Source organism: Dermacentor silvarum, chromosome 1, assembly GCF_013339745.2.
Source record: "Dermacentor silvarum isolate Dsil-2018 chromosome 1, BIME_Dsil_1.4, whole genome shotgun sequence".
Classification (NCBI taxonomy): domain Eukaryota; kingdom Metazoa; phylum Arthropoda; class Arachnida; order Ixodida; family Ixodidae; genus Dermacentor; species Dermacentor silvarum.
Window position 1 is genome coordinate 235129498 of NC_051154.1, and position 22873 is coordinate 235152370.

The 22873-nt window shown below is 43.4% G+C and overlaps 1 protein-coding gene across 1 annotated transcript in view; it reads left to right on the forward strand.

Moving 5' to 3' along the window:
* The first annotated feature begins 545 nt into the window (after nucleotides 1-545).
* The window catches only part of LOC119436941 (transmembrane protein 268-like), a 67806-nt gene continuing 45478 nt past the window's right edge, over nucleotides 546-22873 (forward strand). Inside the window, exons 1-4 of the mRNA XM_037703984.2 lie at nucleotides 546-793; nucleotides 6493-6726; nucleotides 16745-16996; nucleotides 17071-17186. Of these exons, the coding sequence (XP_037559912.1) occupies nucleotides 6504-6726; nucleotides 16745-16996; nucleotides 17071-17186 (591 nt within the window). The 5' untranslated portion in view covers nucleotides 546-793; nucleotides 6493-6503. The remainder of the gene's footprint in view (nucleotides 794-6492; nucleotides 6727-16744; nucleotides 16997-17070; nucleotides 17187-22873) is intronic.

Sequence of the window (22873 nt, forward strand, 5' to 3'; positions counted from 1 at the left end):
AACAGTTGAACGAGAGTGGGCGCGGGCGACTCCCATAGAAGTCGGTGAACGGTGATCTGTGTGCAGGCGCGGCCGTGCCTGCACCGCGGCCTGCGCTACGGCCTGCGCCACAAACCTGCACCACGGCCAGCGGCCGTGGTGCAGGTCTGGAGTTCCAGTAGGTCATGGTTTTGAGTGTCGCACTACTGTGTATGCACCGCAGAAATTGAGCTGCACAACTTCTGAACGCCTCGTGAACCGCCGTGAACCAACCGTGAACTGGTTCACAGTGGAGCAGGCGATTTGAACGGGAGTATTAACTCTACGGCGGCAGCCAGCTGCAAGATAATATTAAACAACATAACAAAACATTTTGTTGTTGTTGATGATGATGATAATAATCTATGACCATTCCCTTTACCCTGTTGTTACTCTGGTCTGAATAGATACATAAAAGTAATAAACAAATAAAAAGTTTTTTTTTTTTGCATGAGTTACGCCATCTATCGAGTTCCCTAGAAGTTTCATGCGCTTCCACCCCTTATTTTCGTACCACAGTGGAAGGTATAGTTTCCCTTCTAGCTTGAAGCCCGTCGGAAAAACGCTACGGGCAACGTACAGCCACTACGGCTACGGGTGTTACGGCCTGCTACCTGCTTCGACTGTATTGTGTGCTAGGGCGTACTAGGTTACGTGAAGGTGGTTACGCACAACGTTGCAGAGGCGCATACCTAGATATTCCATAAGTATTTCGTTCCAGTCGAAGTTGCAAAGCCCGCATGAGGGATGGTCTTTACCTGCTTGATGTAACTAGGTGAGGATTTTCGCACTTTACACGTTTCACGCGTTCTTGATTGTTTTTCGTAAAACGTAGTGATTAAACCTGACAGTTGGCATGAATACCACCTGCTAAAGCATTGATATCTGACGGGAGCTTATCTGCTATGACAGAGCCGCTAAAGTTCGTGGATTGTTTACGTAAATAGCAGAACCCGTGCGGGATTCTTGTAGGTCTCCGCGCTGTTGATGTGCGTGTCACTTCATGTTTCTCCTTAGCTGCGTCAAAAAACGAGACTCGATTTACCTTTCGTGTCCGAAAATCCCGTATCCTGGCAGGTGCCCATCGAGTGCGAAGTGTTGCATCCGATAATGTTGTTTTACCTGCGTCAAGTTCGAGGAAACTTTTGTTGTTTTACGTTGCTTTATTTTTCTACATGGTCATGCTACTGTTGTCCTCCTGTGTGTTACCAGCGATTATGCATTTAATGTTCTTGGCAATCTTTGGGCAAGACAGCCCTGATGTTTCCGTGACAGTTAGCGGGGTTATCCAGAAATTTAACGGGACGACGTCGTGGTACTGATCGCAACATTTGAAGTCTTGTTATCACGTTTAGTGGGGCACTAAATCCTAAAACTTCGCGCTCTGAGGCTGTCTCGTTTCTGAATGGCAGGGCAACCATTATTCTATCACAAGCCAGCCAAGGAAACCTACGCTGATAAATGGCTGGTGATGAATTACCACTGAATAAACGCCGTTGTCTGGGCATAATGCTGCTCGAGCACTGTACAACCACCGTGTCATCCACAGGTAATTTGCGCACATACTTTTGCTGTTCGTACCAGAAAATTAAAGTAAGTCTTTAAAAAAAGTTCTAAAATATAGTTCTTAAGGGTACCATATCTCTTGCCCCATCTGGCTCCTCTGAACATTATGTTTGTGCTGTTCTAGCACGCTATATAAGCACTGATTATGATGCCTGTGTAGAATGTGTGATCTACAAAGAGCCTTCAGGTGCCTCTTTCTCAGTAACATTTGTTTGTGAATCAATTGCGATGAGCAGCATAGTGAGGCCATATTCGTGTGTGACCAATGTTCTGAGCACATGTGATGAAGTTTTGTAAAGGAAAATGGGAGAAATTAAACTGAGTAGCAATAGAAAGTTATTCTTCAGTTGTTCAGCTTTTTTTTTTTTTTTTTCGTTGCAACTGTCTATTACTGTACACTTATTACTAATCTTTTTTTTTTTTTTAAGTTGTGCAACATTGATAGTCTGTTCTCACAATACACATTGTTATCTTTAACGAATTTGGTGTGGAGCCTAGTGAGTCACGTGCGCAAGTTTCATTAGTTTGAAGAAAAGTGCATTTGTGTGTGCTAATTGCTGCATTAATGATGACTGATGACAACACATAACCTAAAAAACTGGAATAATTCTACCAAACCATGATACACTATTAGATGTTATGAAAAATTTTGTTTTTCTCCTGTATATATATATATATATATTGCTTTTAAGATTGTGAGTTGAGTGAAGAAAGGGGGACGGGCACATTTCTGTGCATATGCAAAAAGATCACCAATGATATTAAAACGCAAGATGTCAACAATGGAGTAACAGTAATGTGAGGTACACGTCAATACTATATATGCAAGGCAGGTTAGAGAATGCAGCTCTACAGTCACTTTTACCAAAGCTACTAGCTGACAGTGCTGTGAGGTACTGTTCCAACGTACGGACATACGTAGTAAAAATACTCGAGTCTTGGAAATATTTTTTCTGGGTGGAGGGAATACATATCTTATGATAATGGTTGAATGCATGTGAAAGTGTATGATGAAATTTTTAGTTGTCAGTATTGAATAATAGATTTGTTCGATCTCATAGGGCAATCACGAATTAAGTACATTTATGGTATGTGAAAGAATGTATCTTGGTAAAATTAATGCAGATAATCGCTCAGATTTTGATTTTGCAGCAGCCTACTTCACCTTTGTTTTTTGGTACTCAGCTCATGTAGTGAGAGAAGTTGACTACTTGAGGGCTAAGTTTGAAGCCTTATTGTGAAAGGCGCTTAGATTAAAAGTATTTGGCTGCGGCCTCGATTTTTTTCGCCTGGGGCGGTATTCTGTAAGAGTCCAATTAATGGACAGCCCACTAATTGGACTCTTACAGAATACCGCCCCTGATTAGTTTGTAATTCTTCCATCATTCTTCTTTCTTAGCCAATTTTATTTTCCTGTTTTATTCACTTGTGCATATAACGTGTTTATTGAATCTGTCGATAATTGTTTGAGGCAGCATCTGGAAAAGTGGTGCCCAAGTATTGTGCTGCTGCTTAAATTGGTGCTCAGCTTGAAGTCTTACATATTATGTAACAATTGGAGCGTGTGTTGGATGGTCCATCCTCGGTGAGTCTGTGGACAAAGATTGGCTAGTGTCATGTAGAGTTGCAGTGTTAAACAAGGTTTTTTTCTATGAAAAAAGAGAGAGGGAGGTGTGGGTGGGGATGTGCAGGATATTTGCCTAGGTTCTTCATGCTGAGTGCCTCATTCAGGCACCTCTCTGAATGGCGAGTCACTTCGTGTGAAGAGAGTGGGTAGCTGTCCGAAGTGCAGTACGAGTCACTATGTGCAGTGACTCACTTCTTTATCACTACAGCTGCATTTATCGACTGGCAACTCTGCTGAAGGTAAATTGAGCATTTTAACAGATATTTTTTGTACTTCGAATGTTCATTTTGTTTGTAAACTGCCAGAAATTTATGCTGGCTGTACAAGGAAGAGTAGGTGTATTGATTGCATCATAGTGTAGTTTAACTTATACTGTGGTTTGCCCACATTAGATTTTCCATCTTCACCTTCATCACTAGTACTATGCATGCACTTCCCCCTTACTGCAGTGAATTGCGAGGAAATAAAATGAAGCCTATAATAAAATGTTCTGCCTAAGCCACTATCTATGTTTAGAAAATAAGCACAAGTTCCCACTCATGCTATAACTTAACCACCTGTTTCTGATTCTTGAAGATTCCCTAAACTTTTCAAGACAAGCAAAAATAATTCTTATCGTCCTCTTTTCATGTGAGCTTCTGAACATTCACTTATGTTCCGCGTGTACTTATATGTTTAATTATACAGTAGATTAGCTTGTCATTTTGCTGTTTTCATGTCTCAGAAAGAATAAAAGCAAAATGACAACCTTGTTTGAGATATAATTAATTGAATTAGCAGTGCTCATGTGCAAAAGTTAGAAATGTGTTGAAAGTGGTGTATCATGAGCGTATTTTATTATCTTGAGTAAAGCAGGTCAGCTGCTTTCATTGTATACAGCATGGTTTCTTTAACAGGCTGTTTAACACTTTAAGGGCTCATTCAAACCGACTTGCAGCAGAGGTCGCACAACCAAGCCGGTGTGAATGTGTTTCAACACTAATTAATTTTGGCCCTGTTTTTCTTTGTTGTAGTTGCATTGTTTACACTTATATGACTGCACACTTACAGATAAGAACAGTGAAAAAAAAAAAAACTAAGTTTGCATAAGCAACACTAATGCTTTCACGTTACCTGTAGTTGGAAAGCTTGCAGAAATACCAAGAAATGAACCAAAAGAAGTGTTTGCCGAAGGGGGCGCAACTCAGTAAAAAAAATTCTTAAGAGGCTCTGAGGCAGAGTAGGGTAGCAGGTATCATTTGCAGCATTTTTGTGTTGTAATTGTTGCATTTGCATTTATGTTCTAGGTGAAAAAGCTGCAAAACAAATTTAGACAATGTTATGCTAGATTTGTTTGCCAAGTAATAGGGAGTGCAGGTGCAATTCTCAGCTTTTCATGGCAGTGTTTTCACTTTCTTCTCATGTAACATCTGTCAACACAATGTCTCACTGCAGTAATGGACGTACGTTGACTTCACACCATTTCTGCTGTCTCCATGCACCGAGACATTCTATGCACCTGACTGCTGCAGGGCATAAATAATTTGCTGTATGTGTTGTTCACCTACGGGTTTCTTCCATCACATCTGTAGTTGCTGGTTTGGTGTATGTTTAACCTATGGTCCTGGAAGAGGAGATTGTGTAGTTGAGAATATGGCCCTGTACAAGCTGGCACATAATCCCTGAAGAACAGCCTCTGACATTTGCAACCCTGTATCTGCAGGTACAAATAGTAGCTGCGTGCTTATTGCATCACTGCGAGATGTATATACATCTGGATTAAATAGCCAAGTATTTCATCCTCTTAAATGCGTTAGTGGTTATTAAACCCGACCAACTACAACCAATATATGTTTTCTGTGAACTTTAGCTAAACATGTTATTGCGGCTAAGCTTTCAGCTTTATAGCCCTGATTATTGTTCTGTTGTTTTACAACAGTAATGAATATGGTCTTGGTACATATAGCTGTGGTGGCTGCTGTGCCACAAAAATCCTCATTTACTACTACATAGTTCCATTCATACAATAGAAGCGTGCGCGACCCAGGCACGCACATGCACACTCATTCACTCTTTCTTTCTCTCTCTTCTGTCTTCAGATAAACACTGGAGAAAAGCAAAGTACGTTCTAAAAATAAAACTGCCAATGCTAAACTCAAATTATACAATACTACTGGCAAACCTTTACCGACTGGAGCAGGCGCTCAGCTGCTTGCTGAACCTGGTACTCGGTTGGGACATAGCTGGATCGTCAAGGTACTGGGGCAGGACCCAGAGCGGTATTCTCTGGCCGTCTTCTCCCGGAACGCTGTGCCCCTGCCACCACGTCTTTCCATGCGTGTGCCTCGTCTCCAAGATAGCATCTCTGCGCGCCCCCTTCACTTCTTCCTTTTTCCTGTCTTCTTATCTGCCTTCGTTCCTATCATCTCTTTCTCTTCCTCATTCTTCACTTGTACTTGTCATCCCTGACAACATTTAATTCAGTCAGTGTGTGTGTGAATTATTTTAAGGCTCAATCACACCGGTGATTTGAGGTTGCGCGACCATTTGCAACTCGTGACCAAAGGCGACTGATGCTCATACTGGCAAGCCCCGCTGAGTGCAACCTGCAAGTCGCAATCCCGGAGATTATCGTGCTCAGCGAGAACTCTAGGAATCTACGCAGTTCGCGCGCACTTCATTGGCACTGTGTACATTGGTTTTGAGCCATGGATTTTGATTCGAGCGATGGCTGGACTTTAATGTGAGCGAAGCGGCTTCGGGCGCATTCCCACTTGCGATTAGACGATGTCCTGCGACCGATTGTGACTGGCGACCAGAGAGCTGCTCAAGACGAACGATGTCGCACCGACAAATGCGACTGACGAGTCGCTAAACCGAAATGTCTCGCGATACGCCGTTAACGTCTGCTTGCAATGTCATCGCCGCGTAAAATAAGTCGGCACATACGGACGTCCTGTTTCTTCGCATCTGATTGGTTCAGCTGTTCTGCGACTGCGGTCGAGCGACTGAAAAATTGAGCTACGAGCGACTGGCCCAAAACGGTTGCCTTTCAAGAAAAGGGACTACTTGCAACTAACTTGGTCATGCGACCTGCCTAGTCGCAAGTGTGAATGGGCCCTTATGTTGCTTTTATCTAGGCTACCACTGCTTTTTGCAACCATTTGAGTAGTAATGCCTTTTGCATAGTACTTATTGTTTGTATTCTGTGTGGTTTTTGATAAATGGTTGGAGAACATTTTATGAAGCAATAACATTCTTGATGAAATTTGTTTTTGAGTCCTTGCTGTTTTATGTTTCAGAAGGACCTGTTATGTCTGAAAACACAGATTTGAAGTCTGAGTTATCGCCTGAGGGTGATGCTCAGGCAGCACCACATGCACCCACGAGAGAGTCCTCCCAGCCTAGTGATGCCCCCAAGAGCTCCTGGGTCAAGTTTGATGATGATGGTTCTGCGGCAGCCACAATTGAACCTTCACAGACACAGACCGTCGAGCCTCCATTGCCTGTTAAAATGGATGCTCTGCTCAAGAAAGGTACATGATTATTCTGGAACAATTAATTAATGAAGTAGCAAGGCTTGGAATGATGCCAGACTGAAAGTATGCTTGATGATTTGCCTCATTGCACTTTTGTAGGTAGTGGTCATAAATGTTTACCTGGTGCCTGTTTTTATTTGGTTAAACTAGTTACCAAAGCCGTAGACTTGAAAGACTGAAGCAAACACGTGGGAGCGTGAACAAACGGCACTTAACAAGTTGATGCATGAATACTCCTAGGCCACTGTAGTGCTAGCCACCATAGCATGAAGCAAAAAATTAGTTCTAGTGGAACTGACAAGTGGTAGAACAAAAACTATATATATATATATATATATATATATATATATATATACATACATACATACATACATACATACATACATACATACATACATACATTTTTTTTACAACTTGCATCCATCCAAAGCAATGCTTTATTCCAATACAGGTATGCTTTTGAAATGTGCTGTAACCTTCGTACATGTACAGCAGTGACCTTTGTCACTTGTTTCATAACATGTATGGTGGTGACCCTCAATTGGTTAAAGTGACTATCTACCATCCGGAACATGTCCTGAAATTATGGTGGTGATTGAAATATCATGTCTCAGAATGATAGAAACAAGTTTGCCTTTTTTGCCTTAGTTAAGGAGTTATATTTTTTTATTTAAAAAAACTATGTATGTCAATGAACAGCTGATACATCAAAGACAGCAAAACTGTATAAGTGAGTTCTCACGCTCTTCGGAAGTACTAGGGGTCAGTTTGGCTGACTGTTAGTGACCACAAAAATAAGTTTTTGAATGAGGTTACACACGAGGCAACTTTTATTGTATAATCATTCATAAACTTTCAGTACAAAAATTTGGGTTTCTGGTGCAGGTTGCATTTCTGGCTGATACCGCCAAGTGCACTGTCATTGCGATAGTCATTGCCAAGTGCACTGTTTTTCATCAAAAGTTATTTCTATAGGGGGTTTCTGTGCCTTTCATATATTTTTCTGCATGCAGCTACAGGAAGAGATTTTAATTGCAAGGTAAAAAAAAAACAACAAAAAAACTTGCTTTTCTTGCTTCAAACTTGCACTTGTTTGAACCGAAATTTTTGTGGTGCAGTGTTACTATTGCTCTTAAGTTACCAGTGTTGCCAACACCTATACAAATATAACCAACGGATTTCATATATCTAAAAGTTATGTTAAATTTTTTTTCATGTTTCCCAATGAAATCGCTGCAGGTATGGATACTTTGGATGATAAGCTTTTGATTTGGATTGTGCTTCAAACTAACTCTTTTGAAAATAAGTAGACAATCCTTCTAAATTCATCTGTGTTTTTAAAGAACTGTGTTGAAAAAAATGGCCGTTTGTAACTCCTGCGCTACTGCTAATGTAATAACTCCCAATCGTTAGCACGGTGCTGACGGTATTTTTTTTTCAGCGGGTGCAACTAGAGCCATGCGATGCCTTTAGCTTGTCTCAGCTATGTTGTATAGCTTGGCTAGCTAGGATTGGCCAATATAGAGATTGATGAGAAGCTGTTTGCATCTGAATCAAGGGTCGCATTTTCGTGCTTGAGTCACAATTGACACAAGATGCTGGTGTGAAATGCTTGTACCAGCATTTGTACCTTGTACAAATGCTGTCCCAAATGAGCATAAATGTCGCCTGCTGAGACTCCTGTCTGTGCAAACTCGCACTATTGTGCATGTGCCTTCATGCCACATTTCATGGGTTGCTGTTACACGGTTTTGAATTCGCCTCCCTGTGGCCGGATTTGTGACACCATCTAGGGTATGGATTGTACACTACAGGATACAGAAATGAAAGAGGCTTAGGCCTCTTTCAGAGCTGTTCACAAAGCTGCTAACTTGGGCATCACATTAGAGAACTAATGTGGCTGCTTTTTTATGCTTCCATTTTTAAAAAAAGTATCACACATATGAATATTGACATAAGGGCACTTTGTATAAAAATGAAACTTTATTGCAGTAAATTTCAGCACAGTCAATTAGTCATTTGGGCAGGCACCAGCCAAATATAAATGCTTGTGCACAAATACCTGTGGCATGGAGTAGTTTACATGAACACCAGTGACCCGCCGTGGTTGCTCAGTGGCTATGGTGTTGGGCTGCTGAGCACGAGGTCGCGGGATCGAATCCCGGCCACGGTGGCCGCATTTCGATGGGGGCGAAATGCGAAAACACCCGTGTACTTAGATTTAGGTGCACGTTAAAGAACCCCAGGTGGTCAAAATTTCCGGAGTCCCCCACTACGGCGTGCCTCATAATCAGAACTGGTTTTGGCACGTAAAACCCCATAATTTTAAACATGAACACCAGTGGTATTATCACAGGCATCATACTGCATTTTAAAAACAATTGAGCTCTGGAATGTGGTTGAGTGGTCTTGTAGTGATCAGTAAGGCACAGTCTACAAGATACGAAGTTTAAATTCACTTTGGTGTGCTTGTAATAGCTTTCGTTAACCCTTTAAGTGCTGTGTGTGAGTCTTACTCGGTTACAATATTTTTTGCAAAAGTGTGAAGGACAAGTCTGTCTTGTCCATGTGTTTGGGAACTCTTTCTTAGTGCTGGTAACAGGTCGGGCTCGCCAAATTCATTTTGACATCCTGGCAAGTTCCCTCTTCGGTCACGTAGTGCCTACGGACTCTGTCCAGCAGAGATTTTAAAAATAGAGACTGCCAGTCGCGTGTCGCTGACCCCTCAGGCTCACATGTAAGCAGGCCTTACTCATCTGACAGCATGGCACTTTGTGGACTTAATCCCATCTATAGCAGGCGAAAAACAAGGCAGTGTGTTGTGTGTTGCAAAGGTCAAAGCAACACTGGTAACAAAGTCCGCAGAGTAACATGGTTCTGGTGTAAGGAGTGCGGTGTGGGACTTTGTTTTGTACCATGTTTTGAGATCACTCATACCAAAGCAATGTGCTAATCGTCCATAGCCACTCTTCAAAAACTTTGACTTTTTAACAGCGAAGCTGTTTAAGCCAGCCGTAATTTGTGGTGCGTATCAAAAAACTACCAAGAAAGGAAAGAAAATAAACATTCTTACCAAGGTGGGATTCGAACACGCGAACTCCCGGTCCCAAAGCGAGCATCGTAACAACTAGGCTATACAGCCATGCTTGCAGGACATGCACTTATGCGAACCATACGATTGCATTCGAGCGTCGTCGTCTTCGTCCACAGCTGGCGCGTTCGTACGCTCGTGCTCTGCGAGGTGAAGAGTTTTGCGCGCTATGAGAGCGAGAGAAAGAGAGATGCATTCACGGAGCAGGTCTCCTGGAACGCGGTGTTGGCATTAAAACGCAGTGTTGGTGTTGCAAGCTGCGCTATGCAGCGCGCAGTGACGGCTGTGAGTACGAGACGCGCGAAAAGAAATTGTCATCATCATGAGTAATAAGATAAAAAGTTCGCGCGCACTTCCGGAAAATGCTGGGCTACAATCGCCCAGCTTCGCTGTTTCAAGCGTTGCGCGGCCGAGTTCAAGGTTATTTGCATTTCCAAGCCTTTCTCAACGAATTTTTGCTCTAAAATGTACCTGTAGCATCGAGTGGTTGCGTCATTATGAAATTTCCAGCCAAAGTACATGGTTCTTGTTGTTTTGTATTTTCAGACACAGGTTGTGAATTTACTACCCCAGTGTTATATATATATTATTTTATTATATAAAAAAGTTTGCTGTCCAGATGCTCGAGCAAAAGGAAAAATGTCATTTTCTGAACGCTTTTTTTTGTTTTTTTTTTGGCGGCTCTTAAAGGTTTAAAACCTGATGACGATAACTTGTCAAGCAAAAGTAGCATTTGATTCTGTGCAGCTCTTTGTCATTATCAGGACTCTAAGCATCTCCAACAGCATCGGGTCATCTGTAGCAGATTACTTGATGAAGAGAAACATCCTGAACAAAATCAGGATTTTTCAGTAGGGCTCTGAACTTGCTCTGAGTAAACTCCGCTTCTTTCAGTACACTTACTGTGCACTGTTGCATCTATAGGGGGATGCAGCGTTTATAACGAAGTGACCTATACGAGAAAAGGTATTTGCGCATCAGCTTGCATCATTTACAAGACTGTTCGGCTGCAGTTGTTCGACCGGGTGGGTGAGGGCAAGGACGAGGTGGGCATGATGTAGCTGCTAAGTACCATAAAAACCATATTGTAATGGATGGGATGGATTTATTTACAAGAATGATGGGTGGTTAGCGTAGCGCAAGGGACAGGACGGTCATCCAAGCCCAAAGGCAGCGGCCAGCTCCTCGCGCACCCTTTTACTTTCTCTTCCTTCGGCTGCGCCGTGCAGCGTGACAATTTCTCCGGGGGCAGACAAAGCTCGCCAAGCGAGTTACACAGCAGTGTGACAATATGTTGTTTCAATGTTTTTTGAGTGGTGTTCTGAACAGACCTTGTTTACCAAAGTTCCTGCACAATTTACTGTATGCAAGCTGGCATAAAATTTTTTAAGCTACTTAGCTCTGTTTTCAAGAAAGTAACTTGTTTATCTACATTTAAACATTATCACCTTCAAAATAGTCCTCTTCCGCAGTAATACAGTGCTCCCAGTGTTCCTGTTGTTGCTTCTGTGACCATATCACTCACCAATCGATACTTTTGGGTGGCGACTGCCCTTATACTCATCAATGAGGAAACACCCATATGTAAGAGAGAAAAACCAAGGGAACTGGCAGGCTTGATTCACCTGATTCTTTTAATGTGAAGCATTCTTGTCGAGTGTAGAACAGTTTCTCCTGCCATCTGTCTGACTGTTTTGGCCAAGCAGCTAGAGTTGTCAAACACCTAGATAGTGCCCGAAGTGCCAGTGAAACAGTGTGCAATAACTTATCACTTCACTCTCGGCTTTCTGAAAAAGTGCACCGGGGTTCTTCCACTAGTTGTGATTGTTGACGTTGACCCTAGGCATCTAGCAATCTAAGTGACGATTGATGCTACACCCCCTACACACGTGTAAGTGACGTCAGGACTTTCTGTAAAAGAGAGGCTTGCTCCATCCCACTTCAGTGCGCCCTGGGAGCCACTTAGAGTCTCTACATCGCTCTACAGGACCATTTCTCGTCAAAATGCCTCGCCCTAAAGAGCTTCTTATCCCAGCCGAGTACGAGAAATGTAAGCGTAAGCACGTCGAGGCTGCTTGTCGTCGTTACGCAGCTCAGACGCCTGAAGCCTGCGCTGCCCTGCTGGAATGAAAACGGATCGCCAAAAGTGAACACTACAAATCAATTAAATCAATGAAACCAGTGAACCAAAGGACATTGAATAATTTGTCAAAGTAATGTACATATGTACCATATGTCTGAGGCACGTTATCCCTGTTTGCAACTTTTATACCACACTATGTACCGTAAGGTAACATAATGTACGTAATCATCTCTAACACTTCAATGTAATAAAACATTTCACCTTCGGCAACCAATTTGTCATTCCCGCTGCACATACCACCAGTTTGCACGCATGTTACAAATGTGGTCGCCATTTCGCTCTAGAAAAATAACACAATTCATGAGAACCCCTCTTCTCGCCAAACAATGGTTCGCATCACATCACTCTCAACTGGGGTTGTGGCTGCAGGAATTTTTCCTCTTGTGGCATTAAGCAGCAGTCAAGTTGACGGACGCCTTTTTCTTCTTGCATAGCAAGGGTCTTTGGCAACCTCAGTGCCTTGAGGTTGTGTACGAGAGTTATTGGCCAAATGCCTGCTCCTACGATCCCATACTACTTGATGTGTGTGGTTGAAAGTATGTTCCACATCCGTGCCATAGCCATGAGTGCCGCTGGCTAACGCTTCCATGACTAGGTTTATTACACGTACATAAATGTCCAAGAACGTGGATGGGGGGAACAGCTGCCGTTCTATCTAGCTCATTTGGCAGAGCATTGTAGACATCTTGCAAAAGTTGCAGGTTTGGCTCTCACTGGTGGCAGAGAGGGAGAGAACTTATTTGAAGTAAGGCAGAGAGGTCGGCCTGAGCTAGCTTGCTCTAGCCTGCTGCTCTGCGCAGGGGGAGAGGGGAACGGGGACGTAAAGGCTGGATGAGGGGTGATGATGACTTAGAAGAAGGATGAACAACGATGAAGGCAAACTGTCTTTTGATTCACCTTCATTTCTATTTTCCTTATTAATTCCAAACAATTTAATTTGCCCTATGCTTTTCTTGGTTTCATTATCTGTAAACCTTTGAACTGGGTTTTTAATTTTGAGAAGAGAGCAAAGTCAGCGGGAGCCAAATATGGGGAATAAAATGGGTGTTTGTAATAGAGACCATGTTGTTTTCAATGAGAAACTTGCATGCGAGGAGAGCTGTGTGACAAAATGCATTGTTGTCATGCTGCATCCTTTTCTGATATGCGACAAACTGGGCCATTTTTGCCAAATATCCTCCGTCAGATGCCTAAAACTCTGCAGTTAAACTTTCTGGGGATGGTCTGGCCATTTGGGAGGAATTCTTTATGCACAATGCCGAAATGTTGAAGACAGGCAAGCACTTTGTCGAGCGGCAGACTTGTCTTTTTTGATTATGGAAGTAATGGGCTCTTCCACTGTGAAGACTGTTACTTCGTCTTGTGTCCACACCCAAGTTTAGTCTCCAGCAATGAACCTCAACATGAAGGACGGGTCATTCATGGCATGCAGACAGAATTCTTGGTAGACGTCAACGGGGTGTTATTTCTGCTCTTCAGTCAACAGCCTGGAAACAAACTTGGCAGCAACATGGTGCATGTTCAAATAATAAATTATGATCACTTGCACTGATCCATACGAGGTGAGACACCAACAATGGCAGCAATGTTCTGGATTGTCCTTTGAGGGTCCTCGTGAAGAAGTTGAGGAATTGTTTTGAAATGTTTGGGGGTTGAGCTCATAGAAGGTCTTCCTGATCTCTTTTTGGCTTCCAGTTACATTGTTCCATTCTTCTGCGTCCCAAGCTTTCTATTGGTCTACATGGTTTCACAATCCATTGAAGACAACTGATTCTGATCTCTTTTTGTCTTCCCGTGATATTCTTCCATTCTTGAATTGTAAGCAAGTAAGTAGTCAAATTTATTAGAGCTGCCTACTCATGGTGTTGGTGACTTGGACAAATCTCAGCTCATTGTGTCGTCGATGCCCCCACTAACCTAAAAATTTTTGTTATGGCTTCACAACACATTGAAGACTACTGATTCCAATCATAACAACACCAGTCACTTGTTGACATGACCTCACTCAGCCTTACTGGTTTGAATGAATTCTTATGAATACAGAGAATCAGGTCATTCAGGATCATGTCGACTCATTGTTATCTGTAGTCACGTGGACTCAAGAACAATTGGAATTATATGTGATTCTGGCTTGGGGGCTTAAGCACCGATTGACTGGGACGCTTTCAGACTCAGACTCGCATCCACTTCAACTCGCCTTGAATCACTAAGACTTACCCCCATATTTTCAGATGATCATGAACTCTAAGCTTTTCCTCCACTTTGCTGAGTTGACCCCAGTGCTGTCTCTCGACTGAAGAAGATGCTGTGCTTCTGAAGCATTGCCATGAAATGTCGAAGTGCAGTGACCATTTCTGTTGAGGGGTGGCACTGCCATCCACTTTCTTGAGCTAAGGTAGAGAGCTGAGTGGAGGGACCGTTCTAGAATACGGTGGTTAGACCTCATCTTCATGGACTCGCCCTGATTCATTCAGACATAACGCTTATTCAAACTCGCTCCAGACTCTGTCTAAAACTCATGGATGACTCCGAGTCTAAGTGAGTCAACTCAGGAGTGAATTTGCTGACATATCGTGGCTGCTGTGTCTTGGGAAAGTTCGGCGGTCAATTGTGATTTTCTCCATTACTAATTTGTCTTTTTCCCTTGCACCATTTCAGCCCGATTTATCCCTTTAATGCCCCTTATAATACCACATGCAATATGCCGCACGTTCATAATAAAATCATTGTACAGAGCTCAGCAATTCAAGCACAATAATTGGCTCGCATGATGGCCGGCACTTCTTGTGCCATCGGTGAGCGCTGGGTGATCACTGGTATGCCAAATGCAATCACAATGCATCACAAAGGCCCTTGCTTTCATAGTATATCAGCATAGCATCAGCTCGTAGTATAGCATCAGCTCAGTGTCTCCAGTGCCAACTGGTGCTGCAAAAAGTGCCAGTTGTTTATTGTGTCTGTATTGCTGAGCACTGTACATATCTTGGTCATTGCATTTAGTGGCACCTACAAAAGTAAACGAGGAGGGCCGTAGCTCTTGCTTCACTCAAGTTTTCACCAGCATCAAATCATAAGATTAAGCAGAGAATGTGGTGAGCACATCAAATTCTCAGGGCATTACCATGTTGATGTTCACTTTGTAGGGATTGGGCGAATAGTGAATTTGAGGTTCGAAGTGAATAGTGATTTGGTCGAATAATTTCAAATCGAATAGTTCGAATAGTATATATCACATATTACAGTAAAACATAGTTAATTAAAATCTCACGGCACCGAAAAAAAAAAAAATGTCCGAGTTAACCGAATGCCAAATTATCAGGGTATCCAGAAAACAATAAGCAAATGCTTACTATGTCAGCACGATTTTATTAGTGTAATGGATGAGCAAATTCTTTTGCTATTTTGCACAAAAGCAGTGTGGAAGCTGCAATTCTCGTCAACCCGCCGTGGTTGCTCAGTGGCTATGGTGTTGGGCTGCTGAGCACGAGGTCGCGGTGATCGAACTCCCAGCCACGGCGGCCGCATTTCGATGGGGGCGAAATACGAAAACACCCATGTACTTAGATAGGTGCACGTTAAAGAACCCCAGGTAGTCCAAATTTCCGGAGTCCCCCACTACGCCGTGCCTCATAATCAGATCGTGGTTTTGGCACGTAAAACCCCATAATTTTTTTTTTTTTTGCAATTCTCGTCACTACGTGACTGATTGGCTCTCACAGCACGGCCGCAATGCGCGCCATCATTTGCGACGCACTTTGCACTACCACGCGCACATCCCGGTTATTTTTTCGCCAGTAAGCTGGCCACCAACAGATTGCACGTCCATCGCGATGTAGCCGGTGCTCTTCATTCTCGACAGCTTTGCACCGAATCAAACTGAAACAACTGTTTGTCACAACCGCGGCCGCTATCGATGCGATTATGAACGACGACATTGCAGTGTTTGCAGAGTTGCGGCACGCGGCCGACGCACGCACCGAGTCAGAACGAAACTGCCGTTTGCTGCAACAACTGCAGATGAAATCGCGGTTGCTATCTATGCGATCATAGATGGTCACTATGCAGGTTTTTAGGCACGCGGCCGACATGCGTATTGAGTCAAAACAAAACTACTTTTTGCCGCAACCGCTGCGGAAGAAACCGCGGCAGCTATCGACGCGATCATGGGTGGCGACTATGAAATCCTGCGGCCAACGTGGTGTTATGTGCGGCGGTAAACGCAATAAAGGAACAAATAGGCACGAAGCGTTCCGTCGTTGCTATCATTCACGTACGATTTCCGCTGATGACTGTGGCGACGCGGATTCCCCAGCTTCGTTTCGGTTGTTCGCTAGCGCCATTCCTGCTCTTTTGCATCGCAAATTTCTAGCTCTTTAATGCAAAAACATATAGTCTTCGAGATTTACCATTGAGGTATGGCAGCCATGACGTGAAGCATAGCCTCCGAGATGTGTACCGGGTGTCCGTGGCTTCTGGCTGCCTATTCGGCAGCCAGAAGCCACGGAATACCTGAATTCGAATCAAATCGAAGCGAATAACGAATATAGAATTATTCGATCGAATATTCGACAATACCGAATATTCGCCCATCCCTATCACTTTGATCACCCATTAGATGGGACATGTGTGTCCTCGAATCAGCGCAACACCAAACTGACCTCCTATTACCCATTCAGATGGGCAGTTTATTTTTATAGCTCAATTACTGCCTCTGTACTGATTGTGAGGAGCAGTGTGTAAGCTTTTCTGCGGGTGCTGAAAGGAATGGCTGCCATTTGCAGTGCCTTCTCCTGCCGAGTTACGGACAGACTTGGGACCCTTGGCACCACCCAGGCCTCCAGCTGCTGCCAGCTTCTCTGTACCCCCTGTAGCTGTCTGCCCTCCTGCACCAGCTAGGCTCAAGCCCCGGGCATCGGCTGAGCCACAGGCTGTTAGCAACCACATAGCACCCACAACTACACACAGGCTGGAATCAGTTGCTGTGCCCCTCAGCGAGCGCCTGGCTACCCGAACTTCATCTGCCACTGGCTTTAGTGAGTGCTGTTAAGACATACCATGTTAGTTCCAGAGGTCAACATTGTTTGCTTTTCTTTTTTTTTTTTTGCAGATAATGGTGATATCATTGTGAATGCCCTACCAACTAACAGGCGTTGTGCATGGATCACCAAAGCAGAGTTCAAGCCTGAGCTGGTGCCAGAAGAGCTGATGGCCACTGGTCTTACGGTTAGTATAGTTTTGCAGCTAAAAGAAAGACAAAGCTTTCATTAATGTAAACATTATGGGTGTGGACTTGTGTGTTGCGTTTGTTCATTTTTGTTTTGTGGTCCTTAAAACATGAAGAAGCCTTGCTGTTTCGAGGACATTAAGGGAAACACTCTATCAAGCTGCACCAGTAGATTACTTTGAAAGCAAAGCTTTTTTTTTTTTTTTTGCCTCTTTCTTCCCACTACTGCTGCTGCCGCTGCTGTCACCGCTATCGTCTCCGTCGTCTTCCATGCCGCATCAGGAGGTGGTTCAGAGCATGTATATACATGGCAGGAGCACGGCAGAGAGAAAAGAAACTCGTTTGGATCTTTCCATCGCATCGCTACAATGCCCTCTGGAGCTCCCTGGGCGTCGCCACAATAACCTCTCGACTGCTGTAGTTATCCTTGACACCCTGCAAAAGCACTGCAGAAACTGCAGCTGCTTACTTCTGTACTAACATGCAACAGTCCATAGTGGAGGTAGAGAGAATGGTAGAGAGGAGATAAGGAGAGGAGACAGAGAATGGGTAGAACTGACGCAGTCACGAAACGAGCGAGTAACAACATGGGTAACAGCCTTGCCACTCTTCGCTCGCATACATGGTGGGAGGAGGCTGGGAGAGATAAAAGGCAATGTAAGAAGGCAAGGAACCCGCCGTGGTTGCTCAGTGGCTATGGTGTTGGGCTGCTGAGCACGATATCGCGGCATCGAATCCCGGCCATGGCGGCCGTATTTTGATGGGGGCGAAATGCGAAAACACCCGTGTACTTAGATTTAGGTGCACGTTAAAGAACCCCAGGTGGTCCAAATTTCCGGAGTCCCCCACTACGGCGTGCCTCATTATCAGATCGTGGTTTAGGCACGTAAAACCCCATAATTTAATTTTTTTAAGAAAGTAAGGAAATGCTACTACTAGACATGGCAGGAGTTGCGGACAAACTGGATAAATTTAAATTCAATATACACTGCGGTACATTTCTACTATTTCTGAAAAATGTGTGTAAATTTGTCAAGCGGACAACTGACGTATAGCGTGCAGACGCAAAGCCGGCATTAAAGCACTGCAGCGTCTATACACTATGGAAGTGGCCGCCCTTTAGGTCGACACTTCTGTACAGGCCACGGTATTTTTGTGGCACTGATATTGCTCGAGATTGCGGGTCCAATTCTGACTGGGGCAGCCGCATTCCGAAGGGGTTGAAAGGTAAAAACACTCGTGTATTTAGATTTAGGTGCACATTAAAGAATCCCAGGTCGTCAAAATTAAATTGGAGTCCCCCATTGCCGCATGCCCCATAATCTAATTGAAGTTTAACACTTTTGCCCCGATGTGTTGCATCGTGGGAGGCAATGACAGTGCCTTCTCGCAGGCTATGAACAATGGCTCGCAACAATGCCTTAAGCAAACATGTCCCGCTATGTGTTCTTTGTACTACATAGACAAATAAAAGTGGTGCACGTAAGTAATGTTTAACAACAACTCACAGCTCTAGTATTGCACTAAATGCTGATGAACTTAAACAATCACCATAAACATCACTGCCAATTATCGACAATCAACGCAAACAGCACAGAAAGCACCGCCGCAGTGTACATAGATTCCCACAGTGCATAGGATTCGCATAATTTTTTCAAAACTGTTCCTGCATTTGTTTGTAACTTGTGACATTTTGACAAGTTTAGAGCCTCTTGATTGCATCTAGAATTACCACAGCCAACGTGCACAACCAATCATGGAGGTTGCCAAAATGAGTTCATTTTTTTTTTTTTTTTGCAGCAGCAGCAAACACAGCAATGACCACTGCATTGTTTAAAAGTAAATTAAGGCACCAACTCTTGTTAACTGCAAGGTGTTCAGAAGGGTGCAAAAAATTGTTTTCAGCTTTGCAAAATCAAGTTGGTTGAGATTGACTGTTTACCTTTTATGTTTAACTGCCCTTGCCCTTTTACTGTTTGCCGCATTCACTGGTGACAAAGTTTATGAGGTGGTGAACATCAGCTGGGTACCACCTTCAATGAATGAAGTGTAATAAGCTGAGCATTTGGCATTTGATATGTTTTTCAGTGCAGTGAAACCTATGTGCTTTTAATGTGTAGCAAAAAAAAAAAGATTTGACTGCAGCTTTGGCACTCGCACCCTTCACCCTCAGTAAACCAATTTTGACATGCTAAGAGTGCACGTGCAACTGTCGTACTAGTAGTCCTTTCCAATTTTCCGCTGTGCTTAGCTTCAGGAAAACCTAGAGCATAATACCGAGGCCAGCTGCATTAATTTTACAGGGATGGAAGTGGTGTGCCAATTGCGCCATCCTGCGCCAAACCGTCGAGCTGCGCCAACCTGCGCCAGAACACTAATTTCAAATGAAGTTGCGAAATTTACCAGGATGTGCGTGTTCAGGGACAATCACACAGCCATAGACATGCGTTAGCTAGGATTTAGCCCTGCAATCCGAGCCTAAGCAATCCGTTTCAGCGTTGGTGCCCTTGAGGTGTATTAGTTTGGTGGCGTAATTGTAAATAGGTCATAGGAAAATGAAATCCGTTTTGTGCTATACAATGCATTATGAGTGTTTTATAAAAAGTGTTACGCGTTTGCGTATATGTGGACCAGCTAAACATGATTTGAACTGGCACACATTTCATGGGGAAGTCGGGGGAAAAAAGCCGTGCTGAATGAATAAGGTCATACAGTCTGCTCAGCGTGTGCAGCTCATCAGTTTCTCTATACATATTAGCACTCGAGTTTGCGCCCTATTGGTACATCTGCATCGATTAATGAGCGAACGCCATGCGTGTGATGTTCTAAATATATTTCACACATCCACCACTACGATTACTGCGATGATGGTGCAGCACGCTGACAAACGACCTGCTTGATTTCATGAAACTTCTTGGTCACATATGTCCAATGGCAACCACAATCGTGACTCTGATTTGCATTCAGGCTACACTATTTTCTGGACAGCTACACCACACAAAATCAGGCCCTTGTCGCTGCAGAACGCAATTAAATGATGTAAATTTTCATATTTCGTCAACATTAGTGGCCAAATTGTGGTCGTAATTAAAGGTTCGGCGAAACCACAAACCTTAGAAATTGCGTTCGCGGCGCCGATGTACACGACGCGACTTGTGCACATCGATTCCTAAGAATTTGTATAAACTATAGTTCGGCAGACGAAATATCGGTTGCCGTTTTACACTGGCTTTATGGCGCCTGTGGCGGAACCGCGTATAAGCTCGAGTAATCAAGCTTATTCAAGATATTGGTCGAAGACGCAGACCGGAAAGCCAGTGATCATGTTTATCCCTTTATTGTTTTCAAAAATATCTTAAACATTTTTCTCTGCAAGCGATGTGAAACTCTGGTAAACGTGCAGTGACCAGTACGTCATTCCAAATTTCCTGAGGGCACTATGCGAACGGCATTCACTGTACCTTGATGGATGTTGTTCGTGGTGACCACTGTGGATATTCCTTGTTCATTGTGCACGAATATGCTAAATTAGCCAAATACCTAATCGATGAGATATAAGTGAAAACATAGGTGACGTTGATAAGTGACCGATAACGGCATTTATAAACCTAGGATTTGTGAAGACGTTTTAACGAGAAAGAAAGCCCATCCAATCCAATCCACCAGATGTGCCACGTGAAGCCAGTCTCGTAGCGAGCGGATGACCGCTCGAACTTCACATTTCTCGTCGCGTTCTGCTCCTAGCAGATGACGTGCTCGTAATCAAAATTATTGATAGGAGCGTGTCGTCATTTTGATGTCGCCAAAAGCGACGAACTCCCCGAACAGTTGTCGTCCGGGGAGTTCACCTCTTGCCGATTGGCAGCTCTCTCCCTCCCGTTGTCACAAATTTTGCAGACTGCCACTTTGTGATGTTGCAGCAACTGAACAGAACAACGCGAAATGAACAAATATCTCCGATCGTGCCCCCGGTATGCACGTTCGTAATATACACAGTGCACTGCTGATGACTACGTTTACGTCCGAGACCATTTATATTACTGGCGCGGGGACACGTAACGTGGATTTAAAAAAAAAAAAGAACGAAAATTATTCGTTGCCCCCCCCCTTCTTTTTTTTTACTTCTATTCTTTTTTCTTTTTTGTCGGAAAAAAAAAAAGACCACCCAGAACCTAGGTCGCTATATATGCTGTTATCGGTCACTTCTTGACGTATTCCACAACCTTTGCATTGGCACCTTATTGACTAATACCCCTGTCAAGCGGGCAAGTTAAGTGCACTTATGGGGAGTGCACTTCGGGACCTTGAGTGACACTAGGCTACGCGGTTCTAAACGGAAAAACAGAGCGCACTCGCAGTAAAAAAAAAATGGTGACGGACTACGAGCATTTTTTGAGATGATGTAGATTAAAAAGATAAGTATTTCTAAAAAGTGATTGTTTTACATTGTATTATTAATAAAAACAAACTTAATCTGTTTTTTCAACAAAAAACGAAAAGATTTTTTATTATGAGAGTGTGGCAAGTCAATGCCGGCCAAGAAAAATGCCTAGCCAATCCAGAACGACATAGCGGCGTGCGACGAGGCGGCATTTGATCCTGCTTGAACTAATATGAGCGGGTTTTAGGCTATTATCTGTGCGCAAGAACTGTTCAACCACTAAAATGAACTTCTGTGTCCTTTTTTTATGCATTACATTTTGTACCATTGAAACCGCTGGCGGCGAGGCTACGCACTCGGCCAGCAAAGTGCGTTCCATGAACGCACTTCGACTGGAGTACACTCTTCTGCGAGTGACACTCCACTTGCAACGTTTAGATTTGGCAAAGTGCACTTAAACCGAGTGACCCTCTCCGTAAGTGCACTTAACTTGCCCGCTTGACAGGGGTATAAGTAAGGTAATAAATGTATGGTTCATCAAAGTGAAATATTAGTAGCTTGTTCACAATGAATGAAAAAAAAAAAAAAGACTCCACTAGCATTACCACAAGTCAATCAACACAGAGTGGGCGCTGTGCACGGAAAGCCCTTGGTTATTTTTTTCTTGGCCACATTTAGTTGGCACATCCGGTATGTCACTTAATGGTGGTTTTTGAGAAACCTGTATGGGTTTCCTTTGCAGCTTCATGCTACAGTCAGGTGGATGATAATTTCTCCGTCATGAATTTTGCTTGCTTTGCGGGCTTCCGCAGAACTGATCTGCCATAACCTAATAGTGTTCTGCTTAGTCAAATAAGGAACACCTTTTCTTCATATGCCTGTATTTCACTCATATTGACCTTTACCAAGCTGCTCCAAAATGGACAATTCATGCTCCAAACCTGCTCCAAAGTGCCAAATTTGCTGCTCGGGAGCTGCTCCAAAACTTCCTTGGCCGCTTCCATCCCTGCTTTGCTGCAGGTGGTAAGATAAGGAATTTTATAGAGTTTCATAAGATATTGAGAAATTAACTTAATTTACTCCTATGCAAAGTAAGCAAAATGCTGCAGATTGAAATTCCCAAGCATCGCAAATAATGCTTCTACGATATGGAAAGGACAGTAGGCTCCTATTAAAGTTAACTCGAAGGGACCACTAAAATGTCTGTCTTATAAAAGCTTTGTCGTAACAGAAGTGATCCACAAACCTCAGAATCTACCATTCCTGGTGCACCCAAATATCCACTACATGAAACAATAATTGAAG